This window comes from Scardinius erythrophthalmus (assembly GCF_964197995.2).
Source record: "Scardinius erythrophthalmus genome assembly, chromosome: 1".
Lineage (NCBI taxonomy): Eukaryota > Metazoa > Chordata > Actinopteri > Cypriniformes > Leuciscidae > Scardinius > Scardinius erythrophthalmus.
The window spans coordinates 20,121,938-20,142,462 of NC_138221.1; the positions used below are offsets into that span (position 1 = coordinate 20,121,938).

The 20,525-nt window shown below is 38.4% G+C and overlaps 2 protein-coding genes across 2 annotated transcripts in view; both read left to right on the plus strand.

Annotated features, from left to right (window-relative positions):
- Positions 1 to 7,653, plus strand: part of LOC308698329 (uncharacterized protein) — a 30,606-nt gene extending 22,953 nt beyond the window's left edge. The window contains exons 2-4 of the mRNA XM_081378315.1: positions 3,385 to 3,524; positions 4,068 to 5,055; positions 6,468 to 7,653. Coding sequence (XP_081234441.1) covers positions 3,467 to 3,524; positions 4,068 to 5,055; positions 6,468 to 6,510 — 1,089 coding nt within the window. The 5' untranslated portion in view covers positions 3,385 to 3,466 and the 3' untranslated portion in view covers positions 6,511 to 7,653. The remainder of the gene's footprint in view (positions 1 to 3,384; positions 3,525 to 4,067; positions 5,056 to 6,467) is intronic.
- A 7,090-nt stretch (positions 7,654 to 14,743) lies between these two features.
- Positions 14,744 to 18,812, plus strand: LOC308701878 (uncharacterized protein). Its single transcript, XM_081384349.1, has 14 exons — positions 14,744 to 14,882; positions 14,965 to 15,042; positions 15,158 to 15,235; positions 15,319 to 15,414; positions 15,596 to 15,911; positions 16,048 to 16,333; positions 16,456 to 16,479; positions 16,919 to 17,128; positions 17,311 to 17,402; positions 17,504 to 17,608; positions 17,718 to 17,832; positions 17,912 to 17,993; positions 18,213 to 18,377; positions 18,462 to 18,812. Exons 2-14 carry the CDS (start codon positions 15,005 to 15,007, stop codon positions 18,742 to 18,744), a joined length of 1,890 nt encoding a protein of 629 aa, XP_081240475.1. The 5' UTR covers positions 14,744 to 14,882; positions 14,965 to 15,004; the 3' UTR covers positions 18,745 to 18,812.
- The last annotated feature ends 1,713 nt before the right edge of the window (positions 18,813 to 20,525 follow it).

The window sequence follows — 20,525 nt, forward strand, 5'->3', positions numbered from 1 at the left end:
ATAGATGCCGTTAAACACCACTAAACGGAGATTCATTTTTTCAAAGCAATGTAGCCTACAGTTTTAACAGTTTTACAGATGTTATCAGATGTTATCGCGGGCCGCCAGAAATATTTCTGCGGGCCGCCATTGGCACGCGGGCCGCACTTTGAGAACCTATGGGCTAAGGCATAGTCATGTGTTTCATGGTAGCCAATCAGAGCCAGTGTTTTTACACACATGCCAGCACACGCGCCACACACCAGCTAAACCGATATTCGATCGGTGCATACATTTACACGGAGAATACACGGTATAAAAATAAATAAAAACTTGCGTGCAAATTAATTAATTTAATGCGGAACTACTGTTAGATACGCAAGAGAGAGAGAGGCGCAGGCGCGATCGAAAAGTGTTTGTGTGTATGTGTGAGGGTGTGTGTGTGTGTGTGTGTGTGTGAGGCGCGGACGCGATCGAACAGTGGAAACATAAAAACATTCCGTAATTTTGTTTATACAGGACATTCAAACTGCTAAGTGTGTAACGCTTGGACCGGATAACTCGAGAGAAATCGAGGGAAGAAAGAGCTTGAAGGCGGAAAAGGCTGTATCACGCACATTTAATGATAAGTGCACAGGCAATGCAATCCTCTCATACATGAGAGCTACTCTTTCTTAGTGTCACAAAACTTAGTCAACAAATAAAATATACAGGAAAAGGGTAGAGCACGTCTAGCATCTACAATGGTCTCAACTCGTCTCCTACAACGTCATCACGCATAATACACGTCATGACTGACGTAACCATCTCTCTTAAAGGGCACACTGCACTATAATGTGATAAACATGAATACACAGTAACGATCGTTACAAGTGTTTCCAAATTCTTTGACATATAGCAACTTTTCTTTTTTTAACAGTAACGCAAATAGTTACTTTCCCTGGTAACGAGTTACTTTTATTATAGAGTAATTCAGTTACTAACTCAGTTACTTTTTGGAACAAGTAGTGAGTAACTATAACTACTTACTTTTTTAAAGTAACGTTCCCAACACTGTTATTCACTAACATGAAGAATCACAGGACTAACCACATATTTTATTATCATAAATGTGAGGCTAAAACTATCGCATTTAACAAGTTCTATGTCGATAAATAAAAATTTGATTTCTGGATATTGTGATGTTATTTTTGTACACACACTTTGTGTTTTCATGTTTTATGAGGGCTTTCCATATGCATAATGGTTTTTATACTGTACAAACGTATATTAACTCCCCTTACACTAAACATTCCCATCACACAATTTTTTGTTGCATTTTCAAAAAACATAATTTAGTGTGATTTAAAAACTGTTTTCCTCATGGGGACCAAAGTTATTTTCCACAAAAAAATTGTGAGAAATAACAGTATTGTCTTCATAAAGCCCTGCATTTCAGCCCGAGCCCGACGGGCCCCGACTTTTTTACGCCCCTAGGGCTTCGGGCTTCGGGCCAATTTTCACGTCATAGTTCACATGCGGGCCGGGCCTCGGGCCTTTTTTGGGTTATCCTTCTTTTTATATTTTTACACATTAATTAAAAAAATATGAGAAGTTGACGTCGACGATAGAAAAACAAACATAGAAAGACATTTAATAACCTCATAACTTTCATAATCTTATCATTACACTGACATATGATTGACATGACAGTCGCACGCACGCACACACACACAGAAGGTTTCCCGTCAGCGCAACCCACGATTCACCTCATGTGCAAATAATAGAGAATATTAAGAGAAAAATCGCGAGTGATAGAAGAGAGCACTTGGTTAAAATCTTCCACTGTGGATGCTATTCTTTTTCTCCACGATGCTCTGTAAGAGACTGTTCTAACTTTTCGTTTGATTGGACTTTATTTTCGTTTAACTGTTGGAAACTACTGATGTTTTTTGTTTGATTGGACTTTATTATCGTTTAACTGTTGGAAACTACTGGAAAAAAGAATGGCCATGTTCTGTGGTGCATTTTTGAGGTAAGATAACCTGCAAGTTTGTTTTTGATTTATTTAATTTAATTAGTTTAGATTGACTATTGCTCATTTCGTTTGCTAGCGCTGTTGCGAGCAGCCTGAGCCTGCCTCAGTATTTCAAAAAAATTTACTCACTGTGGTTTAATAAATAAACATTAAACTAATTGTCTGTGTGATATGCTTTAAGTGTTTTATATCTATGGATTTTATTGTAGCCAAGTAAAGTATTAGCGTTGATTGAGAGGCTAAATTGATCATACATGTTTTACTCGCTGTTGGCTCGGCTTGCTTGGTCGTCTTTTTTTATTATTATTTTTTTTATGCTCCAAACATTTGTCTAAATTAACTTAATAAAGAAATGAAAAGAAACATAACTAACAAAACGGATATTTTAAAGGCTGCAAATAGCACCGCTGTGAAAAAAAAAAAAACGGGCTCGGGTCGGATTCGGGCTGATAATTCTGATGAGCTGTCGGACACGGGTCGGGCTAGGGCCTGAGCGGCTCGGGCCAGGGGCTCGGGCCTAAATTTGAGGCCCGTGCAGGGCTCTATTTGTGTTCGTTTGTGTGATTGTCTCGATGTTTGGAGTGAGAACTGTTACTGAATGTCAAGTTAAAGTTTGAGATCTGTGAAGGGAATTGAACCCAATTGTTGCTGTTGCCTTTTTCATGTTTACCTTTATTTCTTTGTCGACATTTATCTTTGGTAGATTACATTTACTTATTAAAATGTATGTCTATTCTAACACTTTATTGACCCTGCATGAGTAATGAACGTGGGAAATTTCCAATCTATATGCATGGGAATATAGATAAATATGAATGAAGTTTGACATAGGAGACGTTACATTTTCTTTATTTCTAAGAGTTTATGATCATTGTAAGTTTCTGTACACAAATATGTAACCTGTTAATGATCAATTACTTTATTTAATTAAAAGTTATTAGAAAGTCAAACTATATTTAGATTGACATATTATGGTAGTTTTTTGCCTGTACAGGTTTGTAAAGATAGATTATTTTGTTATATTATTGATGATTTATCCATGTTATATTGTGAGAAATAACAGTATTGTCTTTCAATAGAGCTGTTTTACAGGCTTTTATCATCTATCCAGACTCAAATAATGTGTTGCTAACAGTGAGAAAAGTGAGATGATCTGCTGATGATCCTGAATGGCTTGTTGAATGAGTGTTGATAGTCTGAGGCTCATCAATATTAACAGATCTGATGAAAACACTCTTTATTTCATGACAATAGTTCCTGTTTTCACCTCATTTATTATGCTGATGTCTTCAGATCTCCTGTAAATGTACACTTAAAATTTGTTTCACATCATCAGTGAAGCTCCTCCCACTGTAATTCTCCAATAAATGCTGGTATATTCCCATCAGCTACAAGTGAAGACGAGCAACAAAGCATCAGGAAGAGCTGAAATCTGCAAAGACTGAGTTTATTAAAGAGGACAGTGAGAACATGAGTGATCCAGAACCCTGCAGAATGAAACACACTGAAGATCCTGAAGAACAAAGAGGTTGGTGTTTATTCTTCATTCATTCATGATGCTGCAAAAGTTTCTTTTTCTTCTTCTTTTTTTTTAAACAAATGGTCAGTAAAGGGAGGTTTTAAATAGATTGTCAACATCAGGTCAAACTAAATTTAAATATTTTAACTGTTTTATTTTATATATGGTTTATAATTTGTAACAGTGTTACCAGAATTTTGTGCATATTTTTTACAAACATGTGTAACAAATAATAATAATTCCAAAATGTAAAAATGTACAATCTACTCCGCTTTACTGCAAACATTAGTGTCCATTCTTGCAGTGAAATTCACTTGATCTTGTGTTTCTTGTTTCCCACTTTCACATGTGTGAAAACATGGGATTTGTGCCTATAATGTTTAAAAAATAACTGGAAGATAAGTGTACCTTATTCATAGAAAGTTTCAGGGATGTTTAATTAATTTATAAAAAGACAAATTATTGTAATATTTTATAGATTATTTTTTCTCCATTCACTCTCTCTTTGAATTATTTTGATTTAGAAAATTAGAATTTTTTTTTTCATTTCAGTGAAAGAACTGAGGGAAGTGAAGGAGGAGAATGAAGAACTGAGTGAAGTGAAGAAAGAGAGAGAAGAACTGAGAGAAGTGAAGGAGGAGAGTGAAGAACTGAGTGAAGTGAAGGAGGAGAGTGAAGAACTGAGTGAAGTGAAGGAGGAGAGTGAAGAACTGAGTGAAGTGAAGGAGGAGAGTGAAGAACTGAGTGAAGTGAAGGAGGAACATCATGTCAAACCTGGAGAAAAACATTTGAGTCGCTCAAAGACTAAAAGGACATTTATACAGAAAAGAAAAGACAAGAAATCTACAACCTGCACTCAGTGTGGAAAGAGTTTCACACGCAAACAAAGTCTTGAGCGTCACATGAGAGTTCATTCAGGAGAGAAGCCGTTCACATGCAATCAATGTGGGAATAGTTTCAGTCAATCATCATACCTTAATATTCACATGAGGATCCACACCGGAGAGAAGCCGTTCACATGCAATCAATGTGGAAATAGTTTCAGTCAATTAGCACACCTTTATGTTCACTTGAAGATCCACACAGGAGAGAAGCCGTTCACATGTGATCATTGTGGCAAAACATTTCTTGTGGCATCAAACCTGAAGAAACACCTGACAGTTCATACGAATGAGAAGCTATATTCATGTTCTGTATGTGGAAAGAGTTTTTCAGTGTTGTATAGTTTACAAGTACATCAAAGAATTCATGCTGGTGTGAGAGAGTACATGTGCTTTCAGTGTGAGAAGACTTTTACTACAGGGAGCGATTTAAAACGGCACCAGAGGATCCACACTGGAGAAAAACCTTACACGTGTTCACACTGTGACAAGAGATTCAGTCGGTCAGCAAATCTGAAAACCCATGAGATGATCCACAGCAGAGAGAAGCCGCACACGTGTGATCAGTGTGGGAAGAGTTTTTCTTTTAAAACTCACCTGAAGCGACACATGAAGATCCATGCAGTGGAGAAACCACATCACCACAGTCTGAGATCACAGTAAGTAGTTCATCTTTATGTGCTGAGAAACAAAAGCTGCTTTTCCACCTTCAGAAAAGGTTCCAGTTGTGTTTCCACTTGAGCCTGGTTCGGTACGGCACAATTACAAACCGTTCTCGGCCCTGAACTCTCAGCACACTTGGCTAACCGTGCCGAACCGTGATGGGTGAATGTGTGCCGTGACATCGACACGCAGGATTGGTCACTTGTCTGTTGTCTGGTTACCAGTTTCTCTGTTGCTGGCTAAGCAACATAAAAGCAATTTGAGTGACGTAAACACAAAATTATAATAAAATTAAAAGAAACAACATGGTTCCTGTGCTCACCAACCATGTTATTTTCCAGATGCGTTTTGTCCATAGAAATGTTTTTCACTGCTGTAAATTGACATGATTTAGCATACACGATTAATCTATAATTGTCTTGGTTGTGAATTATTTTCATGATCGATTTCAATCTATAAGTTCTTGCAGCCCTAGTTAATTAAAGTTTGTATTGATCCTGAAACATCATGATACTGAAGAACAATATAAAAATACATTAAATTAATTGATTTTGTCATTTTAGATGAATTTGACCCAGGAAAAGCCTAAAAAGCAGGTGAACTGGGAAGTCTGAAGGCCTTTTCACACTAAACACAATTGTCTTGTTCAAGCTGATTTTGAATAGAAAGAGAGACATTCACGCTGGGCTGGAATATTCAACCGCTAATGATGCAATGCTCTTTTCGTCAGAAAATATTTCTACTATTTTATTTGTCCTCAAAGACAAGTTCTGACCAGATATAAACTTTGAGCTGCTGCAGATTCACATTTAAGAGCATTTGGTGGCACTAGTGAAACCAGCATTAAATATTGGAATTACTTTAAATACATTTCATGGACAGTTTGAACTATACCCAATGAAAAACACTGGGTTAAATACAACCCAATTTGGGTTGTTTATTGGCCAAAATATGCCATGACTGGCTCCATAACCTGTCCATCAACAATAATGTACAGTTCTGAGAATATATTTTAACTGTCTAAGCATTTATATTCTGTATCTTTTAAAAAAAAAAAATCATAAAATATTTTGCAAGGCATCAGGCGTTTTCATCACGTGAAAAGACTGACGTATGTTGCTTTGAATAAATTTAAATGATATACAGAACAATAACAAATTTATAGATACAACATATGCACACAAACCTGTATTTTACAGAAGATATGTTTGAAACATGTCTTTTGCAGTTTAATACACGCTCTGAACCACTGATTTGAAACAAAATATTCATAAAGGTGTCTGAGATTCTTGAAGAAGTGTTTCGAAATCGCCCAACACTACTTTAACTACATGAGTAAGACATGATTAGCAAGTTGTTTGCATAAAATAGTCCATTAAAACTCATTTGATTTAAATTTTTTTTTTAGACCTGATGGACGTGAACAAGAAAGGAAAATCAGAAGGCAATAAAATCTGTCTCCTGCCCTCAGTGTAAAAAACGCTTCACATGTAAATCAAGTCTGAAGATTCACATGAGAGTTCACACTGGGAAGAAGAGGCTCAGGCTTTCGCTCTGAAATCACTTCTGCTTCTCATTCTGAAGAAAGACCATTTAACTGCTCTTGTTACCAGCAATTGCTGCCTTGCTTATGGCAGTAATTATGATTGGATGTTTGATTAAATGTATCCGAGCTGGTCTGGGAAGTTTTATCAGAAGCATTGTCTGGGGAGGGATTGGAAGAAAAGATATTGTGGAGGAGAAGGAAGAGGAGGAAGACCCTCACTATGAGCGGTTGCGCCCAGCCTGCCGGGGCCCATTGCCCCCTGTTGGCAGGGGACCGTTGCCCCCAGTCAACATGGTGCAGTTGCGCTCGGCTGAGCGGTCAGGGTTAGTGAGTGTCTACCGTAATGCTTCTGCATTCCAACAGCCAAATACAGTTGCTGCAAATCAGCCGATAAGAGAGTAATTAGTGTGATGTTTAAGATTAAACAATTTGAGTGTTTTGGTCGTGGAAAAATTTACGACCAGAGTGTGGAATTGCAGTGGATTCTAATTAGATAAGATTAATTATGTTACTAACCATGAAAATCTGAACTTATATTTTGATATTATGATAAACTTTCTATTACACTTCCCATTTTTATATCTGATGGTGATTAACTTTCCATTCCAGATCTAACAATAAAACAGGATAACTTTTACTTCCTTTTCATTTAGGATGTAGCCACCAGACGAACTTTCATTATGATCTAACCTTTTAACAAACTTTTGACTCAATGTAACCTTGGTCAATTGGAACATTGAAAATGGACTCAATGCTCTGTTTATTTTGACTGTATTGTGAAATGATTGACTGAAATATTAACCCCTTACAATGTTTTTTATATTTTGCTGACGTAGTTAACAAAAGGTAATGAAAGAAGGGGTTTGCTTTAAACTATTTAACCAATCATATTGATAGCGCATGACATGTTAGTCATCATGATTCTATTTTGATGTGTCTGGCTTTACCCTATAAAGCCTATTGTATTCTTATGTTGGGTCGAGAATATCTGAGTATTGCTCGAGAACTCCCGGCTGTTTTGAATAAACCATCTGAGGGACATTTACTGAAGTCTGTCTCGTTTATCATTTATGCTGCGCAGCAAGAGAACTATTTAGTAAGTGAGAACAAGTTAGACTAAGAGATATCAAGTGGGGACGTCGATTTGAAGACGAGACTCTGATAGACTAAACGTCGACAGTAGACGTTAGGGGATGTCGATTTGTAGATGAGACCCAGATAGACAAAAGTTCAACAGTATACGTTAGGGGACGTCGATTGTAGACGAGACCAAGATAGTCAGATTCAAGGAAAATTCCACCACAGTTTCTACCGGAAGCATTTCCAACAGAGGAGAGATGCAGGCGGTTGGCAACACCTGGTCTGTGAATGGTCAGGGGTCAGGAAGTGAGGGATCAGGAAGTGAGGATGGGGAGATGGAAGTTGGAAGCGGGAGTTTGGAAGAATGGAAAGTAGTAAAGAAAAAGCGAAAAAATAAAGATAGAGACGAAACGGATGTTAATGACATCGAGATTGAAAAAAAAAACGGTGAAAAGGAGTGAAGATGAGTACAAGGTATTTATCAAAATGTTGCAAGAGGGGACTAATTTTGATGAGTGGAGCTCAATCAAACTAACCAAAACTCTACATAAAGAAATTGGCGAGGTAAGGAGCACTAAAAAATTGAGAAATGGTTCTTTACTGGTAATATGTAAAAATGTGGAACAACAACAGAAAGTAATAAAGATAAATAAACTAAATGGACTGCGAGTGAAGTGTTCAATGGTGTATGACAAGAAGCTTGTTAGAGGTGCACTGTTATCCTTGCTGTAAAAAAAGGCCAAATTCTGACAATATCATACCATTTTCCATTAAAACAGTAATATACCGTAGAAAATAAAACTACACAGCAAAAACTCCAGTGTTAAATTAACACTACTGGGAGTGTATATGAGTCCACACTCAAGAGTGTAAAGTGTTAAAATATGAGTGTTAAATTAACACTCAAGAGTGTTAAAGTTAATGAGCTAATTAAGTGATTAATTTAGTAATGATTGATCATTATTGAAGACACCTGATGTTAACAAGCAGAATCACTGAAGGAGAAAATCACAAATTGTAAGCCACCGTTATGGTGATGGGTGTTTGCTTTAGTCGGGCTCTTGACCCTTATACATTTACTTTAGATTTTGTTTGGCTGTTGTATCTTATAACTGCCTGATGAACAAAGAGAAAAAGTGATCTGATGGTGTTGGTTATATTATGACAATCATCTTTTGAACTTGATCACTGAACTCATTAAGATCCTTATTTCTGACTTAGATTTATGTTGTTGATTACAGCATAACTGTGAAACTGCATAAATATCCAGAATTTTAGATATAATACAAAGGATTTCTTAAAAGTTGTTTTGAAAAAAACAAACAAAAATCTTTCTTTTAGGCACACACAGACGTCAAGATTCAGTCTATGCATCTCAACAATGGTGACGAGCAGAATATTCAATTAGGAAAAGTAAATTACACAGACAATTCAGATCATAATTTATTCATACCGCAATGCATGATGGGAGCCATTAATGAGTTGTGATTGGTGGCAGCGACTGCAACATGCTTTATTATTGTCACCATTGTTGAGATTCACAGGCTGATTATTGATGTCTGTGTTTCTAAATAAATTCATTTGAAAGTCTTTTGATCAGAACAATGGTTATGAAATATTTTTGGATTATATGAAAAATACTGAAAATCATGTGCTGTAGAATCACAGAGCTGCTGTAACTAACAAATTAAGCCATCTCAATAAGTTTTGTTTTACAGATCACAACATGATTATGGCAAAACATAACCAACACCATCAGATCACATTGTCTCTTTGTTCATCTGACTGTTATAAATCAATAACAGCAGACAAGCAAAATTTAAAGTAAACATATAAGTGTCAAGAGCCCAACTAAAGCAAACACCCATCACCTTAATGGTAACTTACAATTAGTGATTTCCTCCTTCAGTGATTCTGCTTGTTAACATCAGGTGTCTTCAATAATGCTCAATCATCACTAAATTAATCACTTAATTATCTCATTAACTTTAACACTCTTGAGTGTTAATTTAACACTCATATTTTAACACTTTACACTTTTGAGTGTGGACTCATATACACTCCCAGGAGTGTTAATTTAACACTGGAGTTTTTGCTGTGTAGCCTACAGGAATATACTGTGAATTAACAGTGCTCAAAATCGACACTCAGAGGCTGTTTTCCCAATCACACACTATACCTCATTCACTATTCCCTACATTAGTTCACTAATATAGTCCACTTGAATGAAAAGAAGTTAGTGAATTTAAGAAAGTGAAACTTATGTAAACAAGCAAACACTGCATATTGTAATTTAAGGTGCATTTCCCCAAAATGTTATAGAAGTTAAATAAAATAGCATTTTAAACACTGATCGTCTTTTTATCCTATTAATCTCTTTAGCCTCTTTTACCCAAAATGCAATGGATTACCGATCTACAGACCATAAGTGTATTTTAACTTTGTCCTTTTTATGGACCATTTTAAGTACACTGTTAACCCTTGCTGTAAAAAAAGGCGTAATTCAGACAATATCATACCATTTTCCATTAAAACAGTAATATACCGTAGAAAACAAAACTAGCCTACAGGAATATACTGTGAATTAACAGTGCTCAAAATCGACACTCAGAGGCTGTTTTCCCAATCACACCCTATACCCTCATTCACTATTACCTAGTGAATACATACGTCCTACATTAGTTCACCAATATATTCCCCTTGACAGAGTGAATGAAAAGAAGTGAGTGAATTGAGACAGTGATGAACACCTGATAAGCAGAATCACTGAAGGACAGAGAAACAAGAAAAGAAAAAAGAGAAACACAAAAACTACAACTGACTTCCAGCAACACTGAGTGTGAAACCAGTTTACAAACCAGTTTACAAACCAGTTTACAATTATTTCTTTCATACATGTACAAAAGTTGTTGACATTGAGTTAATAATAAAGTTTGTTGTCACCATGATGGAGATCAGTATTTGCTTTAGTTGGTCTCTTGTCCCTTGATTGCTTACCATTCATCTCTCTCTGACTGCTGTAATTGTGAGTTTATAAAACACATTTGTTATGGCAAGAAAAAGTCAAGAGGAAGAAGATTAATTGTTTTTGACTTTTGTGATGATTTAACAATCATCCAGGACATGTCTGATTTTCAGATCTTTCCTGTATATATTCCTTGAATTAATGGATGTTTCATATTTAGCATATTTATCTGTGACTCTACAACATGAAATCAACATTTCTGTAATCAGGTCTTCTGAACAATATCATAATCATATAGTGCATTAAAACATTTTTAACTCCTGCTTTACTCAGACACACATAGACATCAACAATCATCATATGAATCTCAACAATGGTGACAATCAAAAGTTCCATGTCGCAATGCATGCTGGGTTCCAGGATAATATAAAACTCCCAGCATTCACTGCTGCATGAATAATAAAAAAATATTGCCACCATTGTTGAGATTCATGTGCTAAATTGTGATATCTCTGTGTTTCTAAAAAACAGTATAGCTCTGTTTTTTTGTTGTTGTTTTTTTGGTTTATGCATGATGTGTTAAAAAAATAAGTCATTGTATTTTTTTGCTGTGGTTTCACAGTGGTGATAATGTAACACTTTTGATTGAGGATTAAACTCTGAATGAGTTCCTTAGTGAATGAACAGGCAATATGATGATTTTATCACCATAATCAACATAACCACCATCATTCATAAACTGTGTGTGTGCACAAGTGTGACTTGCACAAAAACAGCTCAAGCAGCAAAAGAAACACTATTGTTTTAACATCAGCAACCCAACTAAAGCAAGCACTGATCTCTATAATGGTAACTTCAAACCAAACATTTTCAATTAAACATCTCAATAACAACTTCTGTAGATGTATGACAGAAATAAAGTCATACTGGTTAATACTAAGTGTAATAATGTGTAATGGCTGGAAGTCAGTTGTAGTTCTTGTGTTTCTCTATTTTCTGTTGTAACTGCAGGTGTTCATCACTAATGCTCAACAATCACTTACATATTCACTTAATTATCTCACTGCAACACTGCGTCAGTGTTACTTTTTACTCTTTGTAGTGTGGATTTCCCTGTGGGGTTGAAAGGGTTAACAGTGTAAGATAAAAAGACACACCCACAAAATGTATTTTAAAGGGACACTATGCAACAATTTCGTGTTTAATAATCATCTTCGTAAGTCGGTATATGGTTAAATGACTCATTACAGGGTGAATGAAGACTCTCTCGCCCCCCCAACTGCCTCTTAGGAAGAATATCCCGCTTGCAACTTCGGTGTACACGACCCGCGTCCTTCAGTCTCGCAAAGTCTCGCACAGTCTCAGACATCGCGAGAAGCAGGATCAGTTTACGGCAAACATCCCCAGCACAGAGGCAGGCTAACGAAACCCGGCTAGCGGTTTTTGCAAACGTGTGTAATGGCTGAGCCGGTGAAGAAGCAGCGCAGACCATTGAGTGAAGAAGCAAAGAAAAGGAAAAGAGCTTCAGACCGAGTGAAGGCTCGCACACGGATTAATATTGGTCAAGCTTTTCCAGAATGGCGAGAGCTGAAAGACAGCGAAGGCTCCAAGACGGATGCAGACCTCGTATTCTTGCTTTTGCGCTTGTAAGTAACACTTTGATATTTTATTCTTGTGCATGGTTGTACTTTCATTGTGTTCGTTATTATCTGTAAATGTGTTGTTTACTGTATTTCCAGATAAGGTTGGTGAAGTATCTTTGGTAATTCTATGAATGTCTGTTACGGGTAGGGATGGGCGATATATCGCATGCGATTGTTATGCGCATCTCATCAGTAAAGCCGGTTCCTTGATTAGTAGTAAATCGCCTTCACCTGCTTTCAGATGGAGCGGCATTTACTACAAAGAGCCGTAGTTAACTGACAAGCTGAGCCAAATCACATCAATATCGCGGACGTATCGGCAGCAATAATTAATGCGATATGGCTCAGCTTGTCAGTTAACTACGGCTCTTTGTACACAGCAAAAACTCCAGTAAATTAACACTGCTGGGAGTGTATAAGTCCACACTCAAGAGTGTTAAAGTTAATGAGATAATTAAGTGATTAATTTAGTGATGATTGAACATTATTGAAGACACCTGATGTTAACAAGCAGAATCACTGAAGGAGAAAATCTCAAATTGTAAGTTACCATTGTGGTGATGGGTGTTTGCTTTAGTTGGGCTCTTGACCATTATATGTTTACTTTAGATTTTGTTTGGCTGTTGTATCTGAATTGTAACTGCCAGTTGAACAAAGAAAAAAGTGATCTGTTGCTGTTGGTTACATTATAACATTCATCATTTGACCTTGATCACTGAACTCTTTAAGATCTTTCATTCTGACTTCGATTTATGTTTTTGGTTAGAGAATCTGCATAAATGGCCAGAATTTTTTATATAATTTAAAGGATTTCTTAAAAGTTGTTTTTTTTTTAAAATCGTTCTTTTAGGCACACACAGATGTCAAGATTCAGTCTATGCATCTCAACAATGGTGACGAGCAGAATATTCAATTAGGAAAAGTAAATTACATAGACAATTCAGATCATAATTTATTCATACCGCAATGCATGATGGGAGCCATTAATGAGTTGTGATTGGTGGCAGCCACTGCAACATGCTTTATTATTGTCACCATTGTTGAGATTCACAGGCTGATTATTGATGTCTGTGTTTTAAATGAATTTATCTAAATGTCTTTTGATCAGAACAATGTTTATTAAATATTTTGAATTAGAAGTAAAGTACTGATAATCATAGGCTGAAGAATCACTAATTTGCTGCTAACAAGTTAAACCAAACTATCTCAATAAGTTTCCTTTTTCAGATCACAGCATGATTATGTCAACACATAACCAACACTATAAGATAATATTTTACTTTGTTCATTTAACTGTTATAAATCAATAACAGCAGACAAACAACAGTAAATATTAAAGTAAACATATAATGGTCAAGAGCCCAACTAAAGCAAACACCCATCACCTTAATGGTAACTTACAATTTGTGATTTTCTCCTTCAGTGATTCTGCTTGTTAACATCAGGTGTCTTCAATAATGCTCAATAGTCACTTAATTAATCACTTAATTATCTCATTAACTTTAACACTCTTGAGTGTGGACTCATATACACTCCCAGCCCCAGGAGTGTTAATTTAACACCGCTCCATCTGAAAGCAGGTGAAGGCGATTTACTACTAATCAAGGAACCGGCTTTACTGATGAGATGCGCATAACAATCGCATGCGATATATCGCCCATCCCTAGTTACGGGGTAACGTTAGCTAGGTGGCTAGCGGAGTTTGTGTGTTTGATAGCAAGCATGGATATGGTTTTTTAGGTAGTCACAGTTCTTACACTCTTTTTTTGTGTGGCCACGCGTCATAGAGTTTTGTTGGTAAAAATACTAGTAACGTTATTCCAATATTTTCTGCAATCATCGTAGTTCATCGTAGTGGGTAGCGGAGATTTTGGCTTGATCCAGCTAGATTGATGCCGCCCTTCTATGTGGCTAAATTCGCTTGCATGTTGCATCCAGGTGTTACTTTACTTTTATTTGGCGCAGGTGTAGCTTTTTTTGCAGTGCGCTACATAGTGTAGAAGCCGATGGCTCACCGATCACATTTGGGGGTTTTTAAGGCAGCTGGCATCCTTTGAGTTGCATTACTGCACCACCGATCACATTCTGTATTGATTCATAATATGCTACAAATCCTCGTCAACCACAATGAAGCCCAGACTCAACAAATTTTCCATGATCGTCCTGTTTGTAAATATAGAAGTTACATGGGCTGACCAAGTTACTGTTATTGACACCCCGCCCTCGTAACAACACACGCACACACGCACACACACACACACACACACACACACACACACACACACACACACACACACACACACACACACACACACACACACACACAGTGAGTGTCTAGGGATTTCACTCTACTCTGCCCAGCCCCCAACAGTGTAGTCAACAGACAAATGTACCCTAATTTCAAAGCATTCCACAACAATTACCTATATGCATGCAATTTCACAATGTACTTTTAGAAATTTGCCAAAACTGCATTCTTATTTTTTCTAGTTATAAGCGCTGGCAGTGTACATCCACACCAAGCAAGACCCACTCCAGACCACCGAAACCACCTATTTCCAGTATCACAGAAGACTCAGATCGAGACCAGTATGTTTTCTTCCCCATGCCTTTATTTATCCTGTCTGTCATTTTTTATTTCCAGTTACTTATGCACTTTTTTACGTTTCAGGGATGTTCCTCCAAATCTTCCTGAGCTTGGTGTACAGCAGATGTCTAGAGAGGGAGAAGTTGGCGATTTGGAAATGAGGTGAAGTTCACTGCCATATGATAGTATGGTGTATTGTTTTCAGAGAGGGTTTCTTGATCTGATTTTTTTGTGGCTGTTGGCTTATGTTTTGGATTATCTATTTTTCTGTGCGCAGCATGCACTCTATGAGCATCGAAGAACAGCACCACGAGTCATCAGATGAAGAGGAGGCTAATGATTTTAGGAAGACCATGTAAGTGCTGTCCATTAGTCTTTCATTTACTTCCATTGACCTCTTTCCTTTATCTGAAATATCTGTATGTGTTGTCTGAACAGCATTGAGTTTGATGATTTTGGGGCTAACCCAAGTCTCTTGGGTTTGGAGGAAGGAGACAGTTCGGATGTGGATTTTGTCCCTTCTCTTCATTTACGGTATGTTTGCATTTTATTTATGAATTTTGGGTGAAAGTTCAGCTACATTTGTCGGTCGTAAAGCGCAGCGTCTTTCTTTCTAAACTGAACTACAACATTATCTTTAGAATATTTTCTCATGTAATTGTTTATGTAAAGTATTTTGTCTAAAGATGATCAATATGCATATTCAACTCTTCAGAATGGTCGGAGACAAGGCAAATGACCTGACTGAAATCAGTGTGGATGAGGCTGTATTAGACATTGACATGCCCGACCCTCCCGCTCCCGAATCAGAGACCACCACACATCCTCACAGAGTACTCTCTGAGGATGATCTAGTCGGTAAAAAAGCCAGCATAACATACAACGACAATCTGCTTGATCTCGCCATGAACTTGAGACTACCAGTGCAACAGTGCACCTTTGTAGACAGAGTGCTAGGCGTAGCATGCTCTGGTGCACAACCTTTTCAAGTTGCCATGAGAACACGGGGGACAGGAGTAGTTTTAGAATGGGTAAGGTGTGAAGATTGTCAAAAAGTCAATTATGTTGTCTTGAATTGGCTTTTCTATACAGTGCTGCTATTGTTTGTTACCTTTGTATGTATGTTTGTATTGTTTCTCACATAACATTGCCATTTCTTTACATTAGTTATGCCCCTTCGGACACTCCGTATGGAAATGGAATTCGCAGCCAACCTTGAAGTTCGGCATGCAGGGCGGAGACTTTATGCTGTCTGCCAATATTCTTCTGTCCGGGAACAACTACAGAAAAGTAGCCCTACTCTTCCAGTTTATGTCGATGGGGATGGTTACCGAATCCACATTCTTCAGAATCCAGGATGCTTACTGCATAGAGCCGGTGCAGGAGTTTTGGGATAAAACTAGAGCAGAAGTCCTAGACCGTTTACGGAAGAAGGACCATGTTGTTCTCCTGGGTGAGGAGGGTCTTGCACCTTTGATCAACTTTTACACTGACAAGTCTGTATGATATGCTATGACTGTATGATTGGAAGCTGAAATCTGTGATTCTAATGCTTATAATGTCTTTTCCCAATAGGTGATGGCAGAATGGATTCTCCTGGTAAGTTCTGTATGCATACTGTCAAACTTGAGAATCAGATTTGTATGTATGTACTGTTGTACTGCTTTATCATTATCTTCTAATATCTTTGGTTTTATGTTGATGATGCTTTTAGACTGAAATAGCAACATGGCTGCTCCAAGACTGTCAAATTGTTCTTTTAGCATAACATTTTGCTTTGTAGAGGGTGCAACCCTCAAGGCTAACAATCCAAAATATGTCAAGGCAAAATGTCCACTGTCTCAAACAACCTCTCTTTGTGAATTGCATAATCTGAATTAGATTTTTCCAGTAGTTAGAGATTGGGATGTGTAAATTATGTCTGTTGCTCTCTCCTGAGCATGATGGATAGATCATAGCATCTTTCCTCATTGACTGTTATTCTGGCGGCCTCTGTACTAATGTACATAAGTTATATGCACTTGTGCTTTTCCGTCAGGTCATTGTGCACAGTTCTGCACATACACAACAATTGAACAAGAATCCCGAGATGTGGTCCACATTGTTTCCGTTGATATACGCGAAACAAATAAAAACTCAGTCATCATGGAGAAGGAGTGCTTTGTTCGCACAATGGATGAGCTCCTTCAAGAGCTTTCTATAAAGGAAGTGGTCAATGATGCCCACCCACAAATCACCGCTTTACTGAGTAAGGACAACTTTTGGTTATGGTGAAGTCATAAAGCCTATAGACCGTCCCAAGTTCAAGTTTGATCACTGTTCCCACAGGGTTTCATTTTCACCATACAATTTGTATAAAGTAAAAAGTAATAAAAAACGTAACTGTCATTTTTGTTTACATTGTTTACATGGTCTCTCTTTTTGTTATAGATCCCGAGCGTGGCAAATACAAAGCGTGGGGTATTCAGCACTCATTGGATATCTGGCATGCAGCCAAGAGCCTAAGCAAGAGGCTTCGACGGGTATGCATCAGTACATTTATAGACATGTGACCAGTTTCTATATGTTGTTTTGGTGTTGTGGAAAGAAGCTAGCTATTGTGTACCTTGTGTACCTTTATCAGGCTGGGACCGTGAAAAGTCAGAGTGGTATTCAGCCATGGATCAAGGACATAGTCAACCACTTTTGGTACTGCAGTAAGCATGCAGACACAGAGGAGCAGTTCAAGGTATGGTTGATTTAAAAAAAAAAATGTGTCGATTAGGACAGTTTAGTTGATATGCTAGCAGAGCAGGTTTGTGGCTCCATGCACTGTATAACTTTTATCATTTATGCAGATGATCTGGGTTGGTGTACTTCACCATGTCTGCAATGAGCACTCCTGGGCAACCAGTTGCTGTGAACATGAGCCACTGGATGAAGACAGCCAGAACAAGCCTTGGATCATACAAGGTAATTTCAATCAATACTGGTGCAGAATTCAACACTGTATGTGAATGCATATGTTTTACTGACTGTGTTATGACTATAGGTTCAGCTGCTCACAAGGCACTTACTGCTGTTGTCCTTGATAAAAGATGGCTGACCCTGGTGAATAAATTCCTAAACTTCAGGTAAATAACTGTAAGACATGGTTGTATTCACCCAAGTTATTTTTGAATTTCCAGTATTCCTCACTCAAGTGTTTGTCATGTTTGAGATGCAACATATTTTACCATATTTCAATGTAATCTGTAATGAGGATTTCATTTCTTATTTAAAAATATAAGACAAAACATCACATGTATTACCACGAGTGTTGTTGTAATTATCTGTCTCTCCCACCTACACAGGACCACATCTGATTTGGAGTCATTCCAAAATCACATTTTGATGTACGCAGCAAAGCGCATGGCCTACTCTCCGTTTGTATACAAGACTCGGACATTGCTGGCAGCTATTGATTATAATAAACACAATCAACGCCGCCCTGCACGCAACAGAGATGGACATAAAATGTAGGTATTTTTGTAACATGTTTTTGTTTTTGTTATATTGTTTAGATTGACTAACGACATAAACAAATTGTTTTTGCTCTGTAGTTACAGACGGAAGTACAACAAAAAATCAAAGAGCTGGAGCGTTTACATCGTTTACACGATGAAGGAGAAGAAGCAGTACACGTACATTCCAGAGATCCAGAGGGCCATTCTTGCCAGGAGACTGCGAAGTGGGTCTGGCCTTCCCCGCAAACAGACGCTAAGACCTGATGACCCAAGGCGTCTGGGTGTACTTGCTCCAGAACAGCCACCTCCCACATCAGAACTAGTGGCGATTCATGTCACACGAGGGGACAGTGGTCCCAGAGAATTAGAGGACCATTAAACAGTTTTCATATGGCAATCCACACAAAGTTGTGTACATAGACATGTAAATAAAAATAGCTGATTCTGAAACTTTGTCCCAAATATTTTTTATTTATAAATGTACTGTGAAAGACATATAGGCATACATACAGCAGGGATGAAAAGTGGTAAGAAGAACTTTTACAATGTGTATGGTAACAAAAAACTATTTACAATATAATAACAAATCGTACTATGCAGCAAATATTGTAAATATTTATGCTAGGCGGCTCACCCTGAAGCCGGTGTACTGGCCTCTGGGGTCAGGGAAAGTGTCCCTTATCCGACAAACACAGCAGCTGGGTATTACTACTCGGTTGCCCACACCCAGGCGGCCATGCTGCCACAACACAAACTGCCTATAAGCTGTATGTCTGAACTGTCGCTGTTCCATCCCCGGTTCTGCATTATCAACCAGTGCAAATATGTCATTCCAGGCTGCCCTGGCCAGCCGCAACACACCCTCGTCTAAAATATAAAAGTCCATGTAAGCCATCTTGCTTATGCATTGCTGTGGATGTTGCCGGCAGCATTTCCTCTCCCGGTCTGTGTTCATCTCCCGGCAGTTTCCACAGACACACCAGTGGAGTCTGGCAGGGTCAGGGTCAGGGTCAGGACGCAGGGGCACCTCCAGAAATGACATAATGTCGAACATCACCCCCGGGGACCTGGTTATCACTCTCTCTAAGAATAGGTCCTTCTGTGAGGTGTCTAGTGAATGAAGTGTATCCTAAAACACACACAAAAAAAATGTATAATTACACGTCTTTGAAAAAAAAAAAAAAGGCATCTCTGGTCTTACATTATTTTGACAAACCTTCATTTCATTGATGCGTCTTTCCTGGAGATCCTGCAGTCTCCTCACTTCTTCAGCATCCAGTCTAGCACCCCTCCCCCTAGAACCCCTGGGGGTTCTCTGTTACCCCTTTTCCACCAAGGCAGAACTGGTGCTGGTTCGGAGCTAGAGCCTAGTTTCAAATCGGTTCTTTGTTTTTCCACCGCCAAAGCACCAGCTCCGAACCAGTGAAACTGGTTCTTAAGTAGCACCAAATCATTGCAGGGTTTAGAACGGAGCCAAGAAAGAACCGCTTGCGTCAGGGGCTGGGGGCGGGGTTACCGTGACCAACAAGACGAATAGAAACTTGTGACCGCCATTTTTAAATAGCAGCTAGTCGAGCTAATAGCAGCTCGATTATAATATCCGTCTATGTAAGTTACGGCGAGCTGCACGAACGCGTTGGATTCCGATGTATTTTTGCAAACCCATGAGCATCCATAGTATTGCAACGTCCGTTATTGTTGATGGCTTGTTCGAGATGCACCGGAGCGGCGAGGACCGATCGGAGCTGCGGGAGTGTTTGGAGAGCATACGACTCCTTGTGCTTTTAGATCGCTATCGCAGTGCTTTGATGTCATGCGGCGATCGATCTGCGAGAAGCCGATGCATCTCGAACAAGCCTGGAGTGTTTGTGTTTGGCGCTACCGCACTAGCGGTTGCTGGGCAACATGAGACGTATACAGTGACGTAAGATCTGGCTCTGTTGTGGCTCTCTAGCCGGTGGAAAGGCAAACCGGTTCTTAGTAAGCTCGTCAGTCGAACCAACTCTGAACCAGCTCTGGCTCTGGCTCTGAACCAGCACCCGGTTCTTGTTGGTGGAAAAGGGGTATGTCTGACCAGCCTTGAAGTTTTAGGCCTACCTCCAATGGCCTGAGCAGTGTACTCAGACGAGGCTGAGGTTGACGTTGATTCCTGCAATATCA